We start from the raw sequence: 26030 nt of genomic DNA, 5'->3' as shown, positions 1-26030 counted from the left end.
AGCGGGACTCAAACCGCAGATCCACTGAAGAGCAGAACCCGGTCCAACCCACTGCGCCCCCTCTAATTTTAAATATTTTCTTCTAATTATTATTTTTTTTAAACCAGAAAACCATCGGAAACAGGGAAAATAGGGAGCAGTCAAATAACCTCATATCACATTGTCTTATTACAAATACTGTAAACACAGTTCTCATTAAATGAAGTTTTAAGATGGGTGTGAAAATTCCAGTGAAAAATGTGACTTTTGTCAAAATGGTGCATGAAGAATCCACTGTTAGTGAGTCTTTATAAATGATAGTTTTTTTTTTTTCCATTTATTTTTTTAAATTATGTGCTCTTCAGCATTTTTTTATTTTATACTTTCTACTTTGTATTGAAAAAAGATTTTTTCGGGAAGATTCCACGTCACATTTACCCCAGTGTTCAAGCAATCCTCGTATCTTTTGATGAAAAGCAATTGTGTATTTAACTGTGGCTACCATGTTTTCTAGGATATATTTTTTTTGTGGTTTCTGCAATAGGAATTTCAAAATTCCTTTGTGTCATCATCTTGTGCTTCCCACTGATTGTAGTTTTGTGCGTGCATTTTCCAGGATGTGGTTTGAAATCGAACCATGGACTTCTTTTGTTTCATATACAGTAGACGTAGCGCACGGATCTTCCTGTCTTTGCTCCTTCACTTTTCGGCAGAGCTCATCTTCATAAGAGCCCAGTTTGCCTGCTGAACTCAAGGGCCTTTATTTTGTGCTTCAGCTCTTGGGTCCAGTCCTGCTTTTGCGCTGCCATGAAAGTGCTTTGAAAGCCCTACTGAAAATGTGATTGTGACTGCATTTGCCTGTTTTCCGTTTTCAGTTATTTATAAATAAAAGTGACCATGCATATTTTACGGAGTAAACCGCCCTTCCGTGATGTCTTTCGGCACAGCGGTGAAGTTCAGACAGGTGTAGCTGTGTAGTCACCGTGGTTGAGCAGGGTGACTCGCAATGAGAGCTCACAGTTTTTGGTTCCATCCCAAAAATGCTCCTGTTGAACCTTTTAGGCATTTTTTCCTCATTTTTCTTTAAAATTTTGGCTGGTTGTAAATTGTGGTATTTTTACACTGTGTCAATTTGTTCTGAATGAAAGATTTATAGAGACTTCAGACCGGCCAGTAGCACAGCAAGTGCCAATGGATATATGTTACATTATTGGTTCTGTATGTTCTCCTTCCACATTCTTACTTCTCTGTTTGAATGTTCTCTGGAGATTATTGACAGGGAATGCTGATGGTTCATCTCCGCTCCTCCTCTCCTTCAGAAATGCATGAAGTTGAACACGGAGGCCCCCATCTGGTCCTCCAAGCAGCGCATCCTGTGTACTCTGAATCAGAGCCTGAAGGACGTGTTGAACTACGGGCTCTTCTTACCCGCCTACAACGGCAAAGCGGGCAAGTTCCTGGACGAGGAACGGCTTTTGAAGGAGTACCCCCTCCCCACCATAACCCCTTTGCCCTACTTGGAGGTAAGACCCATCGTCCACCTTCAGTTCTTCCCAGCGGTGCCCAGTAATCCTTGGATTCAGAAATAATATTATAGCGTTCTACCCTGTTTACAACTGGGCAGGAAATCACATGTATCTTTTTCTGCAAGGGTGTTTGAATAACCTGGTCTATGATTTGATAACACCATTTTCTGAATTACACTGGCTTCATTCATTAAATAAATAAATAAATGAATAAGATGGGCAGATATGCTGTACTGTCTTTCCACATAGTGGATTGGAGTAGCCATGGCATGTGTTCATTACCAGGCTGGAGCGACTGGTTCAGACTACTGTTTTCTGGTACATATCCAATACATACGCCTAATCAAAGCGGCAACTCTGAACCCACAGTCATTTGCAGTACAAGGCCGGCAAGATGGCTGTTGTCATGCAATGGATGACCCATTAGAAGTTCAGCCGTGGGTAGTGTGCAATAGCTGTTAATCAGACACTTGATCGGGTGGCCCACACTTTATGGGCTGTGAACCCAAGTGATCCTGCTGGTTTCCTACTATGGCAGCCACGTCACTTCCAAACACTCGTGTTGGCCGGGAGACGGAGCCATTTGGTTGTGATCAGGTTGCGGATTCGATCATCCTTCAGGTGTCCCGGGCCATGGTGGGCTGGCACCTTGTCCCCGTGCAGTGAGTCCAAGATAACTGCAGAAGAACCAGCCACGTGTGTTTTCCACATGGTCTCATTGCATAATGACGCACAGCATTAATAGGAAGTGCTGCGCTGAGCAATGCTGGAGTGATTCGACTGGTCGTGTTGAGTATTTCTGTTCATGGTTTTTTCAGTGGGTGTATGGTTACAAAGCTAAGATCCTCTTGATGTAAAACTATCTTCCAGTTCATGTGCAGCACATGTGCAGTTGAGCGTCTGCTCTGGCGTCCTCAGAAACTGGCATGGAAACACATGGAAATCGGCAACCTGCCGTAGGCGCTGTCTGAACCTGACCTCTACAGCTGGATCAATACTTCTTTCCCTGGGGTCTCATTCAGTGGGACTGTGGGAAAGCTGGATTTACTGTACACCACTGCCATAATTGCCCATTGCTTGATTCTTGTATGTAAAAGTTTGAGAAAACAAATACCGTGCTGATTGACAGAGGCAGAGTTTGAGAATATAATGACATATATATATCTTTTTATATGCGTTTAAGACAGGTTTTGATACCTGAAATCTTGTGATTAATCTTCCTCTGTAAATTTTGTGGAGATGTTCTGTTTTTGTTTATTGTATTTTTGTATTGCATTGGGTAAGCTAACTTGGATCTGTAATAAAACATTTGTCTTTATTATTCTTGACTGATAGTTCTGAGTTCAGCTGTGTCTCACTGTGACTTTTTTCAAGGAGCTACGGAGTTATTTCAGGGTCTGGTAGTCGGGATGTTTTTCATAGCCTCTAGTGACAAATATTAAATATTTCACCACTACACTGTCACGCAGTGCATAACTTTGACAAGCAGAGGAGTCAAACTTAAACGTTTTACATATCTGTGTATATGCTTGTGTGTAGATACGTATATATGTATATGTTATAGAAGATTTAAACAAGGTGTAAAGAAAATTATACAAGTACAGCCATTCAGCTGTGTAGCGGTGTAGAAAAATGTATTGATTTTAATGGTGTTTTATTTATCTTAGTATACACCTGTCAACATTCCAGTTTCATTTCAATGGAAATGACAGTTTTAATGAAAATAAATGAAAAATAGAGCATCAGAAACCAATATGCACTGCATAGTAGTGGCATAAAGATTATTGTCTTGATGGAAAGATGAGTCACACTTTCCAGCATGGGCTGTTCAAAGGGTTTGAAGATATGCATTCTTGTTTTCAGCTGGTAACTGATGGAAGAAGACTTTTTTGTGATGTTGTAAACCCCGAGGGACAGCTGACCTGAGCCGCGTTGCTGTGTTTGTCCTCCCCGCAGTTCCGCTACAAGCGCCGCGTGTACACCCAGAGCCACCTGGATGACAAGCAGCTGGCCAGACTCCATACAAAGGTAGGAGAGCAGATGGCCAGAGGGGATTTGTGGCTGCTTTATAGGGACCTAGCACTTCCTTCACAGTCACTCTACAAAGCTTGCAGCAATCCATCCTGAAGCATTTATAAAATTCTAGCTTGGCTGCACATTAAGAATCAATTGCGGTGATCTGATCAATACACTGATTAGTTTGGCAAGCAGCTTTGAGAGGAAGGGCATGGACCAGGAGGGACTTTCACTGGATATTGTGGGGAGGGGGGTGATGATGGCTGTCGGTTCTCATATTGCTCCATGGATCTGCAGTTTTCCAAAATCACATCTGCTTGCATGCACCCCAGTCTGACATGTCTCCTTACGGCACACGTTCACATAACACGCATTATCCACAGCTCTTCTTTCACTGTTATCTTCATAACTGCACTATAGCTAAAGTCAAAGCAATACCATTGATAGCAATGGAGTAATGTCATGAGAAATCTGAAGTTACACATTCTCCTTCGTTTACCCTAGTCCCATACAAAGCAAGCATGCATCGGTGCTCTAATGACTATTCATCAGCCATGACTCTTAGGGCCCTATAGTCCATGTCAGTGTTCTAAGGGTGAGCCTTTTTGTGCTGGATAATAGCAAGGTGTGGAAATTTCAGTGTAAAATGCTGAGTAATTGCTTTTTTTTTTGTTTTTTTTTTTTTTAATCTATCAAGGTTGGTGTGAACGTGTCCTTCTGAAGGGGAATATTGTGTTGGTCAGTTTTCAAGGGTTTCACTGTTGTAAATGAAAATTTTACATTTACAAAAACTGTTTTAGAAATCCTTTTGTTCAAAGCTGTGGTATGATCCTTTCCCATTTGCTTAACCTCATGTCGAGTGATCAGGGCTTCTGCGTAATGTGTGTCTTTGTCACGTGAATCCAAGTATACATAAACGCATTTCATCCAAATGAACGAATGGAGGAAATGAGAAAGAACAGTATTGTTTACATTAAAGCACCGAGTATGGGTGAAAATGTGTATCTATGCTTTGAATGGGTGTCAAAGAATCACTGAATAACTGTACAATTTAAATACATTGTTTTTTATAAAAAAAAAAATATACATGATTTTTATATTACCAGTATTACTATCCACTCAAAACATGTCACTCAAAGGAACAGTATGATGTCTAAATTATCATTCGGGCCCCTCAGAGACTATTTAGAGCGCATATTGAACATCCCCTTTTGAGTAGGAGTTTGCCACCTCTTGTGTTTCAAAGAGGAAATGCTGTGTTTTGCCTTCATAAAATATACTGCCATGGGACTCTTCGCAGCTCTCTTCCTCATGTCGCTCTGATTTTGGCAGAGACTTCTTTTTTGTGATCTGGAGAGGGCAGGATAGTAACCGCGATGGGGTTGGGGCAGTAGGCATCGTGGGTTCTCCTTATCTACATCATCTTCCTGGTGTCTGTTGGGACCTCGAATCCAGCTTATGTGGCAGCACTTGTACCGCTTCCTGCATGGCAGACCATCAGAGGCACCCATTCTGGTGCAAGGCTCTTCAGCCGACAGCAGAGGGAACTACCAGCGTGGAGTTGAACCTTTATAGGGCGTTATGGTTAAGCACGCTAACCAAACAAATGCAAGAATTGATTTTTTCTTTTTTCTTTTCGGAAATGTTTTTGGGTCGTTGCCCTATGATTTTTGTGGTGAAATGGTTATCTGATTTAGGAATATCTCAGGAAGAAGAAATAATGGTCTTATTGCTTCCTGAGACTATTGCTGAGAAGGCGATAGGACCATTTACATTACATTACATTGACATTTATTCATTTAGCAGATGCTTTTGTCCAAAGCGACGTACAGTACATCTCAGCAAAAGTACAATTTATTCATTACATTGAGAGAAGGAGACATAGCTGCAGACATGAAAGTCTCAAGCAAACCTAGTTTGTTACCTACCACTTGCTGCACTGAGGTTCATCATTCGAGTAGGTGCATGAGACACAAGATAGACAAATCCCAATACCTTCCCACCAAACATACACAAATGAGAAAGTACAATGCCGAGTAATGGCTGAATAAAGGTTGTATCTGGGGGTGCTTATAGAGTTATGATGCGTGAACAGTTAGACCGTAAATGAGCTGGAGAGATTTTGGGAGAAGTGGATCTGGAAAAGGTGAGTTTTCAGACCCTTCTTGAATATAGGCAGAGTTTCTGCAGTTCTGAATGACAGGGGAAGGTCATTCCACCACAACAGACCCAGAACCGAGAACCTCCGAGCTTTCGTGCATGGGACCACCAAGTGAACAAAAGTAGGACCATTTATGGAATGCACAATATTTACATTTAATTAGCAGACGCTTTCCTCCAAAGTGACTTCCAATGAACTCTACGTAGTGTTAGCAGCACACACACCTCATTCAGCAAGATGACTTACACTGCTAGATACACTACTTACAATGGGTCACTCATCCATACATCAGTGGAATACACTCTCTCTGTGTCACTCACACACTATGGGGAACCTGAACAGCATGTCTTTGGACTCTGGGAGGAAACCAGAGCACCCAGAGGAAACCCACACGGACACGGGGAGAATGTGCATACTTCACACAGACTGAGCAGGGATCAAACCCACGTCCTCTCGCACCACCCAGGTGCTGTGAGACAGCAACGCTGCTCGCTGTGCCACCATACTACCCAATACATGAAATATACTAAAGTAACACCACAGATATGGTCTCTCACCTGGTGGACAGCTCAAAAAATGTAGTGGTCGTGATATCTTCCTTTGGCTATTGAAATGAAATTCTTAGATCGTTAAATATTAGAGTGTTTGCTGCTTGTTCTGCTTGGTCTGTGCTGGAGAGAAGGAGAATATCTTTAATAACAAGATTGTGTCATAGAATAAGATGGATGACAGGAGAGGTTGGAAAAGAAGTGCAGACCTTATCACACCCAGCCCTCGGGTAACCTGCAGGCCTGCTGTCATCAAGTGTGTTACAGTCTGTCTGTGGGATGGTCCTGGTTCAGTCCAACCATATTTCACCTCTGGCAAAGGCTGCAGTGTGCCAAAACATAGATATCAGTGACAAAATATATCTCCACACTGAAATGAATCCTGAGCAGCTTTATCCTCTGTAGTAAAAGCTCATGTAATGAGATTTAGCACTTAGAAGGACATGTAGTAGGTACCTTTAAATTAGCAAGAGCTATCAACTTGCTTATGAGAGCAGGAATTTCAAGCATAATTATGATCCTTGGTGATACTGATCACCAAACAAGGCAAGCAGTCCCCGAACGACATGTGGTGTGGTTTCTCCAGCAGATCTTGGTCGTCTTATAGCTGTGTAAAAACTGTCAAGAAGCTCTCAGAAGTCTTGTGACTTTTGTCAGTAAATAGTTTAAATCAATCACCTGTCATTAAGACTACTACAGACAACGTTGAGTTCATTTTACAAGGTCTGATCTTAAAAGCAGATTTTCATGAGCAAATTAAACTCTTTATATAAAGGAAGTCTATATGGTGAGCAGACATGTCATCATCCTCCAAGCAAGGTGTGTGTGTCCTTCAATGGGTCCGCCAGAAAAACTGGTAGACGTGAGGGAAGGAGATGCTGACCTTTCCTTATTTTTCCTCTGCAGCGGTGCCTCCAATGTACTGCAGTGTCATAGGAGCGCTGGCAAAGAAAGAACCTCCTGAACGCTGCCTTTGCACAAATGCAATATGTAGACCTGCTGATGGAAGTTCTCATTAATAAGTCAGTTTCAGCAAAACCTGCTATGAATAATTATTGCTATATTCTCAAGTGAAGCATGCCATGGTTTTGGAAGAGAAGCAGCAGTTCATGCAACAAGTTCAGACATGCAGAAGATCACAATTTACATAGACATTGTATTAAAGGGTAAAATTCGATGCTGGATATTTTTAGTACCCATGCCGTTTTTCATTCCTGGTCCAACTATTAACTCGGCGACCTTGTTAATGGCCCAGGAAATCGCCCAAAACCCTCTTGAAGCAAACGACAAGGCATCTTTGACATGGGGGATTGAGATTGTTGTAATGGTACTGTTCCTATTGGTGGTGCAGCTCTGCCTGTATCTTCACAGTTCGGTAGCTTGACATTTGCAGCCTGAGGCAGAGGGCTATAGATACCATGCAATACACAGAAATGCATGAGGTCAAGTATTAAAGGACATTACACGCGACCTTCCCGTAAGTATCTCTGGCCTCAAGCTTCCGAGCCCTACTTGACTTCCGTACATCTACCCCACATCTTGACTGTTTTGATCGCTCAGCTCTGACTTTCACCACGTTATGTCCTTCTATAAAACAAATGTAGAAAGAGAACATGCAAGCTGCTACTCTCTCATCCGTAGATCCGTCCTCCACAACACCCACAGGCACTGAGCTGCTGTTCCCTGCACAAGTAGGGAGTCCTGGGGTTTCTGACTTTCTGTATTGTCACCAGCCTTGACACCATTCACTAAACACCTTTAACAGCTATGCTACCATAGAACAATGCATGTGCCCATATTGCATAAACTCAAGTGCTTTCTGTGTGGTGACCATAGTCTCCTGATTTTGCTGTCAGACTATTGCTTTGGTTTTCTTTCTTAATAGTCTATTACACATTTTAATAGCCCTTTTTCATCTGCAGAGATTGTGAATTTGCATGAAGTGTGACGTGTTCAGTCGGTATCAGCAATCTCACGAGTGAAACGATTTCTTTGACGCAAAGAAATGGAAAATTTGGACCTACTTGAATGTGTCAGTGAATTATTTTGGAGATAAGTGAAGTATGTTTAATTTCAGACCCTTGAGGAAGTGATTTCTTCTTGTCTGTAACAGCACTGATGAATTGCATCATTGCACGATAAGGTTTAAGCTCAGTGTTGGACAATAACAGATGAAGCAATGGATGATAGCTTTTGCAGGGTTCATTATCTTCAGTAAAAGTCTTGAGCTTCCACCAGTGCTTTTAACAGCCTTGTTTGCACCATTAAGAGGACGTTGGTTTAAAAAGTGCACCACTAAAACGAAAGGAACATTCATCGTGTCTTGATGATGTCACCGCTTGCATCTCTTGATCTGAAATGTGTTGATCCTATGTCTTTTTGGTCAATGGTCAACAGATTGACTTTAACTCAGGGCTTCAATGAGCCATTCAGAATCCCTTTGAAAGCAGCCTTAAGGGAATCTTCCTTAACTTTGCACATTAGACTGTGGCAGAGTGTGGCATCATGTACAGTAAAGATTTCCATCACCAAAATTAGCTAGTATACATGAATAAGCAAATGCTTCCTCTCACATTTCAGTAATACAGGTCATATAGTTTGATACTACTTCTCCCCACACCCTCGTGCAACAATGAGAGGCTGTGAATTTTAAGTGTCTTGTGAAAGATGGTATCTTTTACTAATGACTTTTTGTGACTTCCTACTGGCCAGATTTTCTGACAGAAGGATGTGTTTTCAAGACCAAATCTTCCTTATTTCCATTTTGTCTGGACAGTAGAGCATTACAGTGTGTGTGCGGAGGGGGAACCTGTGGACCCAGAAAACATGGGGTCGTAACCCATTGCTAGATGGTTTTAATAAGAGTTAACCCTCACTCTTATTGACGTGCCATTTTTCATTTTGGTGTATCGACTGCTAGTGGGAGGATGGGAGCTCTGCCCCAGTTGTCCCACGGGCAACGGAAAGAGCTGTTGAAATGCCTCTGCTCAGGTCAAGTACTAGTTTATTATAAAGCCACCCTGTGTCTCATTGCTCTCCACCCGGGGATAAACATACTGCTCTTTCTTTTATTCACCAAGACTGGACTGGGCAACAGCAACAAGAACATGTCCTCACAGAAAGGTCTCTTTTTTGTGCGCGGACAAAGCATACACAGTTCATCAAACATTTGAGCCTAATTGAAAAATCAGGCCCTTATTTTGTTATATTGCTGGTAACTTGGCATGATTGCACAGTCCTACTTTTGTGCAGTTCAGAGAGCTTCAGTGGACCTTGTGGAGACTGGAAAATGACAGCACCTGATTAAAATTATGCGGATTTCCAATAGAGTCATGCCCATATGCGCCCTCACCGTGCACGGTTGTGCGGTTGTGTTGTGATATACAGTGGGGAGGGAGAATGGAGTCCAAGAAGATGCACACACAGAGTCGGTTCGAAAGTGTCCTGGTGATACTGAAGGCTGTTCAGGAGTTAAACCAGTGAGGTGCTGATTGCCTTGGTGTTCGTGTTGGGCTCCGGGTGCTTATCAGCAGCCTCTAATGAACTGTGGCAGAAACCAACTGTGTGGGCCACACACTGTGGACAGGCAGAGCTTTTAATTGATTCATTCAGTTTTGTGGGTTGAGCTCTGTGTGTGCGTATCTGTAGGTTTCAAGGGAAGAGCCATGGTTGGGGGATGAGCTGTGTTGGTGTGTGAGTGACACTGAGAGCGTCTGTTTCACTGATGTGTGGATGAGTGACCCATTGTAAGTAGTGTATCTAGCAGTGTAAGTCATCTTGCTGAATGAGGTGTGTGTGGTGCTAACACTACGTAGAGTTCATTGGAAGTCGCTTTGGAGAAAAGCGTCTGCTGAGTGAATAAATGTAAATGTCTGTGTGTCACCTGTTTGCCACAATCATACATTTATTCATGCTTTTCTCCAGGGTAACTTGTGTTAGTCCACCAACAATTATTTACCTATTCATACAGCTGTGTAATGTTACTTTGGGCGGTTTTTTGTTCAGGGGTACTACAGGACATGGGATCAAATCTGCAACCTTTGGGTCCAAAGGCAGCAGCTCTAACCACTACGCTACCAGTTGCCGCTGTACATACCCACACAGAACCAGACAAGGACACAAACCTCCATCGTTTTTGTCCAGCCACACCAGTCATGCGGAGAGGTGGGTCCCCATGTCACAAAGGGGGATCTGGTGGGTAGCGTGAGTAGCTGAAAACATAGTTGATAGAGCTGCTGTCTTCTGATCCAAAGGTCATCGGTTTGAATTCCACCTACTAGGCGGTACCCTTCGGTAAGGTAGCTATGCTGAATGCTCTCGTAAAAATTTCCCAGCTGAATAAATGGGTAAATAAATAGATTGATAGTGTAAGTCGCTTTGGAGAAGAGCGTCAGCTAAATAAATAAACGTGAAATTTGCTTCCCCGCTTTTCCCTGCATGATAGATTTTCTGTGTCTTCGACAAAGTGGACTGAAACCAAAATCAGGGACTCAAACTAAGGGCTAAAAACATTTTTGGTAAGCACAGCTTAACTACTAGTATTAAGAACTGTATAAACTAGTTCCTTTAACATGTTCAGAAATTTTTTTAATTTTGTAAATGTTTTGCAGCATGACTCATGTTCAACTTACCTCCAGCAGGGAGCGAGTGGTGTATTTGCTAGAGTCCAGTACACGAAGAAGGCCAAAAAGTGTAAATTGGAGCTGTTATTTATCTAAAATGGTAATGTAAAACGTTCATAAAAACAGAGACCTTGTCCTTTTACAGCGGACAAAATTGAAAGTAATAACAAAATAATTTCAGTATTTAACTTCTTGTTAAACATTACAATTTTGGAGAAATTTGTTACAAATTGAACTTCTCCAGTTTCGTTAGACTGGGTGTCACTGAGCGGGATTTAACTCTTAGGGCTGGAACTGACCACATGCAATCCCAAAATTCGTCATGAGAATTATAATGAGTCCGTTTGAACTACAGTTGACCCTTGAACAATGCGGGGGTTAGGGGCGTCGACCCCCCATGCAGTCAAAAATCCACGTATAGCTTTTGACTCCCCAAAAACTTAACTAGCTCATTGTTGACCGGAAGCCTTACCGAAAACATAAAGTTGATGAATGCATATTTTGCCTGTAATATGTATTATAGACTGTATTCTTACGAATAAGCTAGAGAAGAAAATTAAGAAAATCATAAGGAAGAGAAAATACATTTACTGTCTGTCAGTAGCTACATCGATATTGTGTTATATGATACAAACACTGTAGATGTTATACAAATTACGTGTATATTTTACGGTAGTAAATGAAAAAAATAGACTTATCTAAAAATATTTTATGCATTCATGACATACCTAACTTTTTTCTTTTTGATATTTCTAGGCTGCATGGTTCATCAAAGTTTTTCTTCAAATTGTTGCAAATATCCAAAAAATTTTTCAGCATATTGATTGAAAAAAATGCGCGTATACGTGGACCTGCGCAGTTTAAACCCATGTTGTTCAAGGGTCAACTGTATTTGCAATTACTTGTCTGACATTTTTCTCCAAAGCAACTTCTGGTGTTAAGCCGCTTACAAAGTTTTGTTTGCTCACGCAGCTCGGTAATTTTTCTGCATTAATTCAGGGTAAGTCCTTAATACAGGGTACTACACAAGGCATGTGGCGTACAGTATTTGTTTCAACAGTACACCTGAAATGCATGGACAGGTGTTCATTCACCTGCATGCTACCTGCACACACACCTGTGGGCAAGTAGCTGAGAAGCCCGTAATGAGTCTCATCTCCAGGTTCTTGGTGGCCATGCGCCGTCTCTTGTCTGAAGATGGGCTGCAGAGTAGTGTCACATTGTGGTTTTGGCGGTCACCCAGCTTATGATTATTAAACTATCTGCCTGGCTCCATGTTTCCTTCTGGAGGCTGGATCCATTTGACCAACATGCAGGTGTAATTTCCAGACTGTCTTTCTTTCTGACTCAAGCGTGTGAGCACTGGATAGAATGGATGGACGAACAAATATGCACACGCAGAGGGCAGGTAAGGGAGCATGAAGCAGACTGTAGGGGCGCTCAGGCAGATAGATTAGAAAAACGCTCACAGGCTGTGAGATGTGGAGCAGCAGTGATGAAGAGGGGGAGAGAGAGGGAGGGAGAGAGAGAGAGAGAATGGAGTGCCTGGAGGAGGAGCTGTAGTAAGGACACTTGCAGCACCCATCCAAGCCACTCAGTGACTAATCCAGCCCAACCCAGCCCAGCCTCCACAGCTAGAGGGTGCCCGGTTGAGACCCCCCATTTCCCCCCACCCCGGTGATCGCACCGACCACAATCCCAATGCATGTGTGTAACAATCGGTCCGGCTCTCTTCACAGGCTGCTGCTCACAACACTGTCCAGGGAGGGTGGTCCACTTGTGCATGAACGGGCTCTGAAATCCTCCTCCTCTTCCCCCAAGCCCTCTGTCCCCGCCCCCTGCCCCCCCCCCCCCCCCATCCCACCGCCTCACACACGCTCAGAGTCTGGATCCAGCCACCTCGCCCCTCCATCTCCCTTTGCGTGTGGGTACTTGGGAGAGAGAGCCAGAGGGGGGCGGTGCCGGGGACCTCCCCATGTGGGCAATGTTTTGGCCCCGGGATTGCCGCAAACGCAGAGCCTGATGGTGCGCGATGGGTTCCGCTTTGGGGAGGAGAGAGGATCTGGACAAACGGGAGAAGAAGGCTCGCAAGGAGAAGTCCAGAATTAATAGTAAGGTATCCCAGTCTCTGTTCTCGTTGGTTGGTGTGTGTGTATATGTGTGTGAGAGGAGTGCTTTGGAATGTTAACGGTTTGCTTCAAGAGACAAAGCCTGCCTTATCAGAGAAAATTCTCACCGTTCCTGCCGGACACATGGAGGCGTGAGCCCAGAGACGGGGGGGGGGGCGATTTGGCAGCCGGAATGCCACGGAGGGGTGGAGAGAAGGGGCTCCAGATCTAGAACAGCATCTTCTGTTGTGACAGCAGACGTGAAATGATTGCTTGAAGTTTTGCATGTGGTGGTGCATTGTTTCTGCTGCTTGGTGGCAGAATGCTGATGAGTGTGCGCGCGCGCGCGCACACAGACCCACATACCCCGCACATACACAGACCCATATGCACAGTCAAATGCAAATGATTGCCTTCTGCATTTTGTCTCACTAAACAGCTGTACTGTGTATGTTCACACTGCTTTCATTTTTATGGAAATATTTGCTTTTCCACATGCTTGAGGTTTACTTTGTGCTTTATCTCCTCATGGGCAAAACACGCATGCAGTAACCCTGAAAGCCGGTAGGAACATGCAGCTCATTAAATCCTTTCACATCCCGGCAATATCTTCACTGTGGTCTTTTCATCCATTGTACCACGTTCCTACAATGGGACTGCTTTGCAAATGTGGTTCTCTGGTCATTTCTCATCTGTTCCTTGCTTGAACACTGTCACTGTGGAGAAATTAATTCATCAAAAGAGGAGCCCCTGGAGCAAGGAGGCTCTCAGGATGCTGGGAGGTGGACTTATTTCCACTGTTGGAAGGCAGTGGATGTGACCAGCAGGACTGGATAATATGTCTGATGGAGGTCATTTTTCTCTCCGGAGTCACTCACCTTAGACTGTAGTGTACAGCAGGAGACAAAAATGTGCCCCCCCGAATGTCATTCACCATTAACCCCCAAACAGGAGTTTCCACTTGTTCTGTTTGAGCTTTCTTCTCAGTAAAAATCTTCTCCTCTACACACAAATCTATCCAGGTGCTGAAAAATGATGCATCCATTTAAATAAGGGCAGATTTCTAGACGCACATTAAGCCTTGTGCCCATGGAAAATACATTTACAGAATCTATACTGACACTTACTTAGTTCATGACTGGACTTATCCTGTGTCCATCACATTAAGAGACACATAATGATTTTAGGTTGTTATACATAATTCTTATAGTACATTGCCAGTGATCTGATCTGTATGTTAGACACCTTTCATAGATTGCAATATTCATTACAGAGTGATCAGGGTATAGAATTATTGGTACTTAGCTCAAAGGCAATCTGGTCTCTTCTGGCTGTTTGAGAAGATCCATTAGGATGTGCACCTACTAAGGCAGGGAGAAAGGTGCGTTATGCCTGATGCAAATAAAGCCAAAGTGAGGAACAGTCAGTGTCTTTTTGTGCTCCTCAACATGACCTAAAGGGGGCACTATTAAAAAGCGGACTCCCTTGGTGCCATGGGGCATTACACATTTTACTGTTGACCCCCCAGGTGGAGTGTGGAAGCAACACCTCTCTTTACAGCAGCAACTCCATTTAAATCCTTGTGCTGGCTGATTCTGCAGGAAAGGTGCAGAAAAGGAAAACAAGGGTGGTGATGTAAGATAATTAGTTTTTGCAGCAGAACATGGATTTCCCATCTGTCCCAGGTTCAAGCTGTGTACATTCTGGATTTGTGAATGTTAATTTTGCCTCACCTGGCAGCACAGAACTACGTTAAGCAAAAAAAATTGCTTGTAACATTACTGTTTGCTAACACGGGCTTAAAAACACTGCTAAAATATGTAGTAACTGGTTACTGCACAAGAAAGTAAGATGAAAGAAGAAGGTCTTGTCACACATCTGTTGTCCCAATCTTTCATTCTTTAAGTGTTTTTATCCTAAGATATGCAGTGCCTCTAAGGGCTATGAAGTTAACAAAGCATCAGTACAAAAGAAACTGTACAAGTTGGCAAAACAGAGGTTCAGATCACTAAAGGAGAGTTTTGTTTTATAAATGATTGGCAAATAACTTTGCCAAGTGAATATATTTGAACCAGTATAAACTTATTATGAAAGTACAGGCTAGAATGGAAGTTATGCTGGAGGCAATGCCACAAGCATTTAAAAAATGTTTTGGAGTAAGTAGATATTTTGCCTTAGACTTCACTTTGTCTTGACAACAGCAACAATTCAGCAACATGGTGCTGGACACATTCCACAGGGTTCTTAGTCCATGCTCGCTTTACAGCTTCACACAGTTTGACATAAGCAGAATTTATGTGCAACCATGCTCCACTTCGTCCCAAAAATGCTCTATTGGCCTGAGAGATGGGGACCATGCAGGCCACTGAGGTAAAGGCACTGCATGTTTGTGGGACCATCTAAGATGATGTGTCCTTTGAGACATGGTACATTCACCTCCTGGAAGTATCAGTTTGAGAAAAGCCTGTGTGTCATGAAGGGATGCACTTGGTCAGCAATAATGTGTCCGTACTTTGTGGCATTCAAGTGAGTCAAATGATGACCAGTTTGTACTTAATATGTCTGCCTACAGAAAAAAAATCCCCACACGATCACACTACCACCACCAGTCTCTATTTCTGTTAGGTGTGTTTAATAAAGTGGCTGCTGAATGCATGCGTTGCATTATACTTGTCATACAGGTTTAATCCCTTAGAATTATTTTTCAGGAGTTCTTTCACATAGAATGCATGGAGATTGTCTGTTACTCCTTACAGTCATGGCTGAGAAATACTCTGTGTTGGGAAGAGTCCAGCCCAGTATGCTCCTTCTTGCTGAGCTGTGTGGTCATGAATCCTGGCCTAGTGTCAAAGAAGGGTGTGGTTGGGACCCTAGGCACTCTAAGATCCCGTCCCAGCGCCCCACGCCACTGACTAACCCTGCATCATACATCCCCACTCTCAACCCTCTATTCTGCACATGACCACTGCTGATTCAGCCATTTCTTTTTACTGGTCCTCTGGCTGATGTGATGACGCCTCACATTCCTGATGTTCAGCCATGCTCCCGTAGCTGTTGTCCAATTCCCCGTTTAAAGTTCGGCAGCTCCAAAAAATTATCATCCCACTCTGTGAAAGAACCAGCGGTTAAAAGTACCTTGAGGCGCCTTTAACATCGGTCAGTCAGAAACCACATGTATCACTGTCATGAAACTCAGTGCATAACTGCTCTCCAGGAGTTTCCTGCCTTGGTTTCCTGAAGAAAGAGCTGAAGTTCAAATTGTAGAGCATGTGCCTTATGTCCTGATGGGCATGTGTGAATGCGGTTGGAAAGGCCCTTTAGTGACATTCTCTAAAATGTATCTTCTGTTATTTGTGAAATTCCCTTTGGGCTCAAGTCCTTTGGCTTCCCCTCAGCCTGGCTGGATGGCATAGTCCTATTGTCAGACGAGAAAAAGCCCGACGTGTTCAGCTCTTCGATTGGATCAGCTTAGGGAACCTCCTTGCTTCTCTTGTAGTTGGAACATACACACCGAAAGCATAATGAAACCTCATTCCAATCCTGGCGCTAATCACAAATTATAGCGACGAGGTTACTCTAGCCACATGTTTTCTGGATCATTATCCCACACAAAGGAAAACTGCTGCAATTGTTTTATATTAGTGTCAAAAGGTGTGTGCATGTGTTTGTGTGCCTGCTCGTGTGTGTGTGGATTGTTTTTCAGTGCCAATTCCTTGCTTCTGAATTAAAAATGGAAGTGTGAACTTGAGCATGAGGAAAACAATCAGTGCAAGACTGAGCCTAGAGGCAGTGTAATAAAACTGACCAAGACAGACAAGTTCCTACGTCTGTGGTGGAGCAGAAGAATTGTCAAGACATTACAGCACTGTAAAAAGGACTGGTCGTGGTGGGGGATGGTTGAAGAAATGGCTCCTCGACTCAAAGGCCCTGGAGACGAACAAAAGGCAGTGACCCACCTCATTGAAGTTACCATCTTGACTGAACACATTTGTCTCCTTTTTGAATGTCGGTGGCGTAAGGAGAGATGTCAAACATGGTGGACTTAGCCCTCTGGGATTGCAAGTTGGGTGGGGTGGGTAGGGGGTGTATTTTGGTTATGAGAGTCAGGCCTATGCTTTGCCACAACTGAATGGTGGATCAGCTGATGATGTAAATCCAGCAGCTACGTTACTCGTGGAACAGGCTCTGTGTGTGTGTGTGTGTGTGTATGCACTCACTAGAGTCACGGGGCTCATTTGAGAGGCGCGTACAAAGCTTGCATCACAGCAATCTGCAGTGTGCAGATGGGAAGGCGGCCCCGTCCACAACCATGTCGCGGAACGAGAGGCGAGCCGGAATCAGGCGGACCGAGGTTACCGCTTCAGTCTCTTCTCTCTCAGCGAGCTGCGGAGACCTGGCTTGGCTGTGGTCTGTCTTTAGTGTGGGTGTTGAACTATGTCTAATGATGCAGTAACTGAAGGCGGTGTCTCTTCAAATTGGCATCAACCACGGTTTGTGTAACGGAAAAGCCGTTCAAGAAGCAGGATGTGAGCCCATCAGCTAATGAGCCAATGACATTAGTGATTTACGTCTGGCGAGGGAGCACATGTCTAATCATATCAGATGTTCTCTTTTTTGTGCTTTGGCAAAATTTTGATTTGTCTACTAACTTTCAAGTGCTCGATGTCCTTTGGCTAAATTTACTCTTGATGATGATGACTTCTTGGTTACAGTTTAGTGGAAGTTTCTTAAAATTATGGATGACATCTGACTGGTGCATCCGGTACTTTTTGAGTACACTTCATTAGCCTTTTTCTTGTTTATAGTGTTTTCTCTATCTTGTGAAGGTCTTCCTCCATCCAGCATGATTTGTGATCTGGTGACCAGCATGTCATTCTAGCAAGGATGATCAGCTGGAAAGCTCAAATTGTTTGTTAATTCTTTTTACCTACCTTTGAGGTGGGAATGAATGTGTGAGTATTGCAGTGCTTTGTGAGAACGAAACTGCTTATCCAGGATTTTTGAGTAGTCAGATTTCCTCAGGTTCAGTCGACTATGGGGTCTTTAAAAGAAGTTATGGCATTAAACTGGAGCTGCTAGTGTTGCTGTCTTAGTTTCCAAACAAAAGAAAATCCAAAAGGTATTTTTGATGGTTACCAAAACTAGTAGTGCAGTGGTTTAACACTCAAGTCCTCAAAAGAATGCTTCTGTAGAACCCTTGAGCTGGTCTGTCTTTGAAAGACAGCATTTTCTTTGAAATGTAATCACATGAGTAAGGTGATATATTTGTGTATAGATAAATATATAAATAAGTGAACGTTCCTTTGTAAAGAAGGAAACGGACCAGCATGACTGAAACATAGAACTGAGTGGTGCATTTTAAAGGGGTTTCCATGGCAACGGGATTCATTTCTGTGCGTAGGGTGGGCTAATTTGTGGTCATACATTAGAGACCAGTTGTGCATTTGAAAGGGACCCCTGACTGGCAGGTACGCTTGTCCAACTTTTGACGTTTTTAACCCTCATTGCTCACTTCAGAAAGGTTGAAACTGTTTCACTACAGGGGTGTTGCGATGGAGGGATGAGGGTAGCAGTGGTGGAAGTCTTTGATGAGGCTCAAACGGGACCATTAAGTGTATCTGACGTACCAGATGGAAGGGTCATGAGTCCATTAAGAAGTTGTGCCTTTTTAAAGTGCCTTAACAAGAGTAGCCTTGCAGTCCCTCCAAGGATGTCACAAACAGGAAGCCACTTTTTGAATAGCTCCTCATAATAACTGCCACTTTTAAAGTGTAAGGTTCATTGCTTTCCAAAATTATCTCTGCTGTTTTTTGAATTCGGCAATGAGATTTGGAGTCCCTCTGCTTCCCGGAGGTCCCCTGGGGAAGGGGATTGTGGCTTGGGATTGGGGTCTTCAGATCTTCATCAGTGGAATTGTTAATTAAACCACACAACCCACTCGGGAGTCCTACAGATAATATTTCCGTCGTGGCGAGGTACAGACGGAAGAACCCGTGTAACAGAGTAGTGGGAACAGTACGAAACAATACCACTTTGCTCTCCTTGACACTTTCTGACTACAATAAATTCTAGTAGGTGGAAGATCACGTTCGAGCACCATGGTAACGTTTCAGATTCCCGCTCAAATAAAGAAACCATGCATCTATAATGCAGGAGTTAAATCACAATATTGTGTTTCCAGCCTTTTGCAATTTATTTCCTGCAGCTTCTAACTGCAGCTGTTTGTACTTCTGTTCCTAATGCACTTTCCTAACATTCAGACTAGATATCAAATTCCTGCTTAAATAAAGGAAATATTAAGAAGAAAATGATATGAGAGTGAAACTTGACATGGCCTAAAGACTGTCAGTTCAAGGAGGGATGCTGCTTTTGTACTTTTGATGATTTATGATTATTTAAGGTAAATTACTCTGTTGATAATTCCAGCCATATATAGGTAAAGAGACTTACCAGTTGGGTTTATTTCTCGTAAAGTGCCTATATTTCCCATAAATACGCAAACAGGGTAGCAGTTAGAACTGTGATCTTTGGACTTGAAGGTTGCTGATTTGAATCCCACCTTCTGTTGTTGTGCTCTTGAGCAAGGTATTTACTCTGAATTGCTCCAGTAAAAACTGCCCAGCTGTCTAAATTGCTAAATAATTATGGGTCACTTTGGGGGGAGGAGTTTCAATTAAATGAATAAATGTAAATAAGTAGATTATAGAGCACTGTTAACTATGTGCCAAAATAAAGCCCAGCTCCATAAATGTAAGGAAACGTATTGTACCAGTGGTATAACAACCTGTCAGATACTTGGGGGGCCAAAAAATGCTGTCAACAGCACTCAGAGGAGGATGCACAAATGTTTTGAGAAAAAGTAAGGCTTGTTGTTACGTTTCGGTTTTTTTTTTTTTTCTCTGTGGTTTCCCACTCACTGTTCCTATCTACCTTCACATTGGCTGTTCGGTACATTGCTGTAGGCAAGCGCACAGTGTATGTTTTTGCAAAGCTGACTGAAAGACGCAAGCTGTGTACAGCTTAGTAATTACACATTTATAGATCTAGCACACTTATCGCATACATTCTAAAATTTAATGCTTTCCCATCATTAATTTCCAATTTTTTTGGGGTCGGTTAATAGATGCATAACTCTGTGTAACAATGCATTGACAGTAAAATTCTTGTGGTTTTTGATGATGAACTGAGTAACTTGCAGTAGGCTTCAGAATAACTCTGGGTAGCCTCATATTTTATTAATTATTGAAAGATGTGCGCAGTTATTTCAGTGTGCTTCGCTGTTCTGGTCCATTTCACTTTATTAATGATGTTAAAGATGCACCATTTGTGTGTTGCAGGGTCCTGTTGAGAGTAATAGAAGCTGTGATATGTTAGTCAGACTACATTGAATGTACTGCTGCAACCGCTGTAACATGGTACATCTGACAGTAAATACTCACTTATGAGTGTGGCACCTTTGCAACAGCAGTCAGCAGTGAATGTTCCAGGCTTCCCTGATAAAATCTGGCTTTACCCCGTTTACCCTATTATGGTACCAACGTTCTCGAAAGATCACGATAGCGTTTGTCACACATAGCTGATGCTGCTCTGTGGAAAAACATGGTATCTGAACAATGAAAACTCATGTGGAGAAGTAGAGCCTCGGTGTGCCGCCACACTTTTTCCCAGCAACTAACTGACCGAACTTTTAATAATACCAGATGTGAATATGTGCCGAGGTTCCTGCGTTCCATGGTAATATAACAGTTAAGGACACAAAGGTAGACTGCCTGGATGGTTACCAGCTGAAGTCTCAGCAGGGACCCTGCTGCTGTTCATCAGAATAAGGTATTTAACCTGACTATCCAGCTGTATTAGAGAGTACAAAGTCAGCTTCCATAGTGAAATCAGCAAAAATAATAAAATACGGGTTTGCCTATTAGTTGAGTAATCCAACCTGATCCTGTGAGAGATAACTGCCCTTTCTGCAACAGTACAGTCATCATGATTTCATCTCTTCATCGCGGCATCAGTGACTTATTTTTCAGATAGATAAATCATTACCGCTGTAGGATCATTGCATTAAGAATAGTTTCGTACCATGTTCGCACCTATCTCTAAAATGCACTGACGTGTCAAATTAATGTATCGGTATCGAATTCCTTTCCGTTTCTGAAAGTTAGAGCACAAGGCTTTTTTTCCAGGGCTTTTTGTGCTGTGATTATACTGCTAAAGTAACGTTGGTTGGTTTTATGTTGCAATATGGGCCGTGTTAATATTTCACAAACTGTGGCCAGCATTATGTTAGCTTAAGAGCAGTTGTTCCCAGCAACGTTAGTTCCGGATAACTCCATAGCAACATATGGGCCCGACCTGTGTTATAATCTTTTTTTTAGTCAGTGAGCCCTGTGTGAATTCCTGTTTATTGTGATGCTACCGACCAACTTGTCATTGTGCTGCTACTCACCTTTTGCTTTTCTTTTCTCTTCATCTGATGTTTTCCTGCCGCATCTGATCTCACTTTTTATTTATATATTTTTTCTTGCTGTTCTCCATGATCTTTCTTTCTGTTCTCCTTGGTTTTTTTAAAATGCTCTCTCGCTGCCTGGAGTGTGATGTGGCACTGGGCCAGTGCATGGTGTGCAAGTGCACAGGATGCAATTATTACATTTAAAGTGCTCCTCTTGTCTATTTATTCACTGTTTCTAATGTTTAATGAACCTCTTTCTTCGCAAATGAATATTTCTTGGCGAATTTGTGCGGTCGCTCCACAGATGTAACTTGTTGGAGGTTGATGCTCAGCTGGTGCCTATCGTCACCCTCCTTTTTGTGGTTGAGATCATTTGTTCCCTTTGACTGGGGTTCTTCGTATAAGGAAGCAGCTCTGCACATGTCCCATGCGTGTCTGTGGATTTTCATGGGCCGTCGTACCTCCTGTTATGCCTCGAAGCATTACCATGGCCCTCCATGGGTCTTCATGCATGAGTCCAACACTCATCTTAAGTTTACAGGCTACTGTAATCCTCCCTGAAATGTTCATCTGGCTGATAGGTGTCAGACAGCTTGATGTGTTTTTCAATGTTTTGTGGTATCAATGTCCAAACTGCTTCTGGCATGAAGGCGTATGTGTGATTCTGCAGTGCTCTCCATACTTTTGAGACGCTACACATATGATTCATCCTTTGGCAGCATCCTGTTTGAAATCCCCATCTAAAGAGACCAGGCAGTTTTGGAGGGTTTTGGGGTTTTTTTCAGAAGTGTAGACAGTGTTACCAGGTCTTCTGTGTGTGTTTTCTTGATGTACATTTGTAACATTGATCAGGGATGGTTGAATGAAATTATTAATAGCACTTTGCTTTCATTTGAAGAACTGTTTTAGTTCTACATATTGTGTTCTTGACTGTTGTTTTATTATAATAGTTTTGTTATAGCGGGTGGCGCAGCGGGTTTGACTAGGTTCTGCTCTCTAGTGGGCCTCGGGTTCGAGTCCTGCTTGGGGTGACTTGTGACAGACTGGTGTCCCGTCCTGGGTGTGTCCCCTCCCTCCTCAGCCTTGCATCTTGTGTTGCCAGGCTAGGCTCTGGCTCACTGCGACCCTGCTTGGAACAAGCAGTTGTAGACTCTGTGTGTGTGTGTGTGTGTGTGTGTGTGTGTGTGTGTGTGTGTGTGTGTGTGTGTGTGTGTGTGTGTGTGTGTGTGTGTGTGTGTTTGGTTATAATCCAAGCTCTGGATATTAACATGTGAAAGTCCTCAAGCATGACTTAAAACCAGTAGAAGTTTGATTACAAGGAAAGCTTATGAATTATAAAGTAACTTCTTGTATGGCTTGGGAGTCTAAATATTGATGTCAGAATGTTTCTTCTCTTGAAGAATCTGCACAAAGTTAAAGTGAAAGGTGACCTCTGGATTCATCCAAGAAACAACAGATCTGCTTTGATGCTCTTCATTTTCCTGTTCATGATAATCTCAAAGCACAAAAGACACCAACCAACCAACCAATGTCAACAACAGCTTGAACGGGGTCGTGGGGAGCCGGAGCCTATCCCAGCAACACAGGGCGCAAGGCTGGAGGGGGAGGGGACACACACCCCGGATGGGGCGCCAGTCTGTCGCAAGGCACCCCAAGCAGAACTCGAACCCCAGACCCACCATACAGCGGGCACCGGCCAAACCTGCCGCACCACCACAGCATAAAAGACACATTTTGCTTTATTCAAACCTTGACATTGCTGAAGTAGCCCCACAGGCACTGTAGGTCAATTCCTTTAAAATGCTCACGATACAGTTTAACGCACACCTGGCAATGCTTTTATCCTAACGGATGACTGTTCGTCTCAAGATTTGTGTAATCCATAATAATCCTCGCTCTTAAGAAATGGGTTTATGGATGTGAATGAAATAAATTGGGCACCGTGCAAAAAATTTAGGATTTAAAAAAAATAAATAAATAATTGTGTGGTTTTGCTTGAGAACTGTACCTTCGTGTCAGCTATGTCAGTGGGTGCCCGCTGCCAAACTACTGCGAGGAGCCATGACCTTTCACTTTGATGGGGTCCCTTGATTGTGACTTAAGAAGTGTCCCCTCAGTGTGGTATGATGGACATATAACGGACTTCCAGATGCTTGTTTTCCACTTGGTCCTCGCCCATGTGCTTCATCACCTCTCAGTTATAACAGGCCTAATCTTCCCACTCAGTTTTATTCAGTTTAGATCTATCTGACCATAGAGCACATCACTGGATTTTTAACAATTATCGCTTTGACGCCACTGTGCTGTTTCACCGACACTTTCTAAATCTTACCCCCGACGATCACACCTGCGCATATGTGTATACAGAGCTGTCAGACTGCGCTGTCACAGTGAGCTGGCAATATCCGCTAAAACTAAATCTGCATTTGGCAGAAGCTGTTTATGAAAAAGCCAACAAAGTTTATGCATTTGCATCCTGTCATTTCATTATGTGCAATTAAGATCTATACATAGTATTTCTGACTAGGGATGCATCTGTCATGCTCACATTTGGAATCATAATGTTTTGAATATAACTTTACATATGATTTATGTGCACTCTGTATATGACTAATAAAAAAGTGAAAAAGTGACATGTAATAAATTACTCAGTGCCGCTTTTCAGTGTTCCTCAGATATCCTTAGGCTTTTGTTAATATGCGAATGTGTACCTTTTTTTCCATTTTCCTCTATGTACCCCACCCCATTGGTTCATCCTACACAAACCGTGAGCCTTGGGCTAAGTTACTGTGGCCTCCTACCGTGTGATGTCTGCCATAAATTGCTGTGGTATTCCTGACACCCATTCCTCTCGTGGATCTTCCTACCGCAAGTACCGGTGCACGTGGGAGCTGGGAATTGCATTTTCGATTGGAATATCACTTCGCGACCTTGTTTCCATCAACAAGGCAACACTGATCACAGGTGAACTCAGAGGGTGACACAAACCACCATTAAATATGGTAAATCTGCACACTGTGGATGCAGATGAAAAGGTGAATGGAAAGGCGGTCCAGTCCTTATCTGACCTGAACAGCCAAAGCAGATGATTTCAGCACATTTTGATGAAGATGACAAACGGAGACACTAATATAGATATGAATACACCCAGTCGAGTTGCAAAATCTTTTCTGTAAGAGGAGTTTCATTTCGTACCATTAATGTTGTTATATTTTGTTCTCAGTATTTTGGTGACACCGTAATCAAAGGTGATTTGCAGTGATAGATACACTACTCAACTCCCCTGCAATGTCTCTCTCTCACACACACACGACAATTTAGAATCACCAATTTATTTGAAGCACGTGTTTAGACGATGGGAGGAAACAAGAGCACCTGAGTGAAACCCACAACTTAAGCGTACATGTGTAATAGCTGCAAAAGAGCTGAACAAGTGCAGGTAAACAGCCAAATAGTATTACAGAGTAAGTGATAAAGTGAAACTGCATCGTTATGTTGTGTTATGACAACTAATGCAATTGTCTTAATTGAAATGGGATTTTATAATATTTTACCATAAATGGGTGTTGATTTTGGAGTTCATCAACACATGAAAAGTTTTACCCTGGAAACTAACGGTAATTACATCTCTAAATGATGGGAATTCACGTTAAAAATGTGTTTTTATTAATGCAGTACCATCATAAGGAAAACTTTGCCATAATTCTTTCTAGGTACACTGGGCAAGCCAAAGGAAATGGAAAGGCTTGGTCTGACGGAGGCCCAGAACTTCAGATGTCACTCCTTGTTTTAACGCTAGTTCCATATGATCAAACCGTTGTCCTCCACTTCCCTCCTTTTCAACGATCAATGCAACTCGGCACGTTTTGTCCAGCACCATACACAACTGAGACTAATTTGTCTCATTTTTTCTCAGTGGTGATCACATGATACACCCATCAAACACAGCCTAGAGTTTTCTCCACTCGCCAAGCTCGGGAAAATGCACAAGAGTCCCGTAACCTTCCCTTTGTGATCTCTCTACATTTGCGCTTTGCTTTGTTTCATACATTCTCAGGTGTACCCCATGAGGATTGTACTTCGTGTTTCTTTTCCTTTTTTTTTGCCTTTGTGCTCAAGGTTGCATTACGGTAAGTTCAGTTATAGCATTGTGGGAAATCGCCCAGTACAGAGTACCAAATCAAGAAAGTTTTAAATCCATGTCCTCTATATTGGACATTATGTTGTCTTGTGTTCCCATTTTCATACATTGAATATTTGATTTGTTGAAAGGAAAAAAAAAAAACATTGTGGTTGGTTGCTAGCTCTCATTGTTTGTCATCTGAACTATTTTATTTAAATATAAATCCTTGGTAGCCTTGAGACCTGAGTGTCTCCAGTGACCCTGCACACTGAGTTCCATACTGGTTAACATTCTCATCTGTTGGCTGTTTGCGGTCTCTTCTGAAAGACAATGATTACTGGTCATTATGTCCAAATTGATATCGATCCCAGAGTGCCTACGACTCAGTGGAGCTTGCGGCAGTCTCTTCTCTTGGCAGCCATCGCAGTCAGGCTAGAGACAGCACCATCCATTTGCGGTGGTCCAGTCTGAAGCACTCCAGTCTAAGGGGACTGTGAG

The 26030-nt window shown here is 42.8% G+C and overlaps 1 protein-coding gene across 7 annotated transcripts in view; it reads left to right on the top strand.

Moving 5' to 3' along the window:
* The window catches only part of LOC108936537 (SH3 and multiple ankyrin repeat domains protein 3-like), a 205775-nt gene that overhangs the window by 61374 nt on the left and 118371 nt on the right, over positions 1-26030 (top strand). For 5 of the 7 annotated variants that reach the window (XR_003797304.1, XM_029248682.1, XM_029248683.1 and 2 more), the window contains 2 exons: positions 1299-1502; positions 3462-3533. Coding sequence is in view for 4 of the 7 variants with exons in the window: in XM_029248682.1 (XP_029104515.1) it covers positions 1299-1502; positions 3462-3533 (276 nt within the window). In the remaining 3 variants the exon portion in view is untranslated. Of the gene's footprint in view, positions 1-1298; positions 1503-3368; positions 3534-12920; positions 12964-26030 lie in introns of those variants that run through there. The other 2 variants (XM_029248684.1, XM_029248685.1) reach the window with 2 other exon arrangements.

Source organism: Scleropages formosus, chromosome 24, assembly GCF_900964775.1.
Source record: "Scleropages formosus chromosome 24, fSclFor1.1, whole genome shotgun sequence".
In the NCBI taxonomy this organism is placed as follows: Eukaryota; Metazoa; Chordata; class Actinopteri; order Osteoglossiformes; family Osteoglossidae; genus Scleropages; species Scleropages formosus.
Note: the sequence above shows the minus strand (reverse complement) of the source record. Positions and strands in the feature narration are given on the sequence as shown.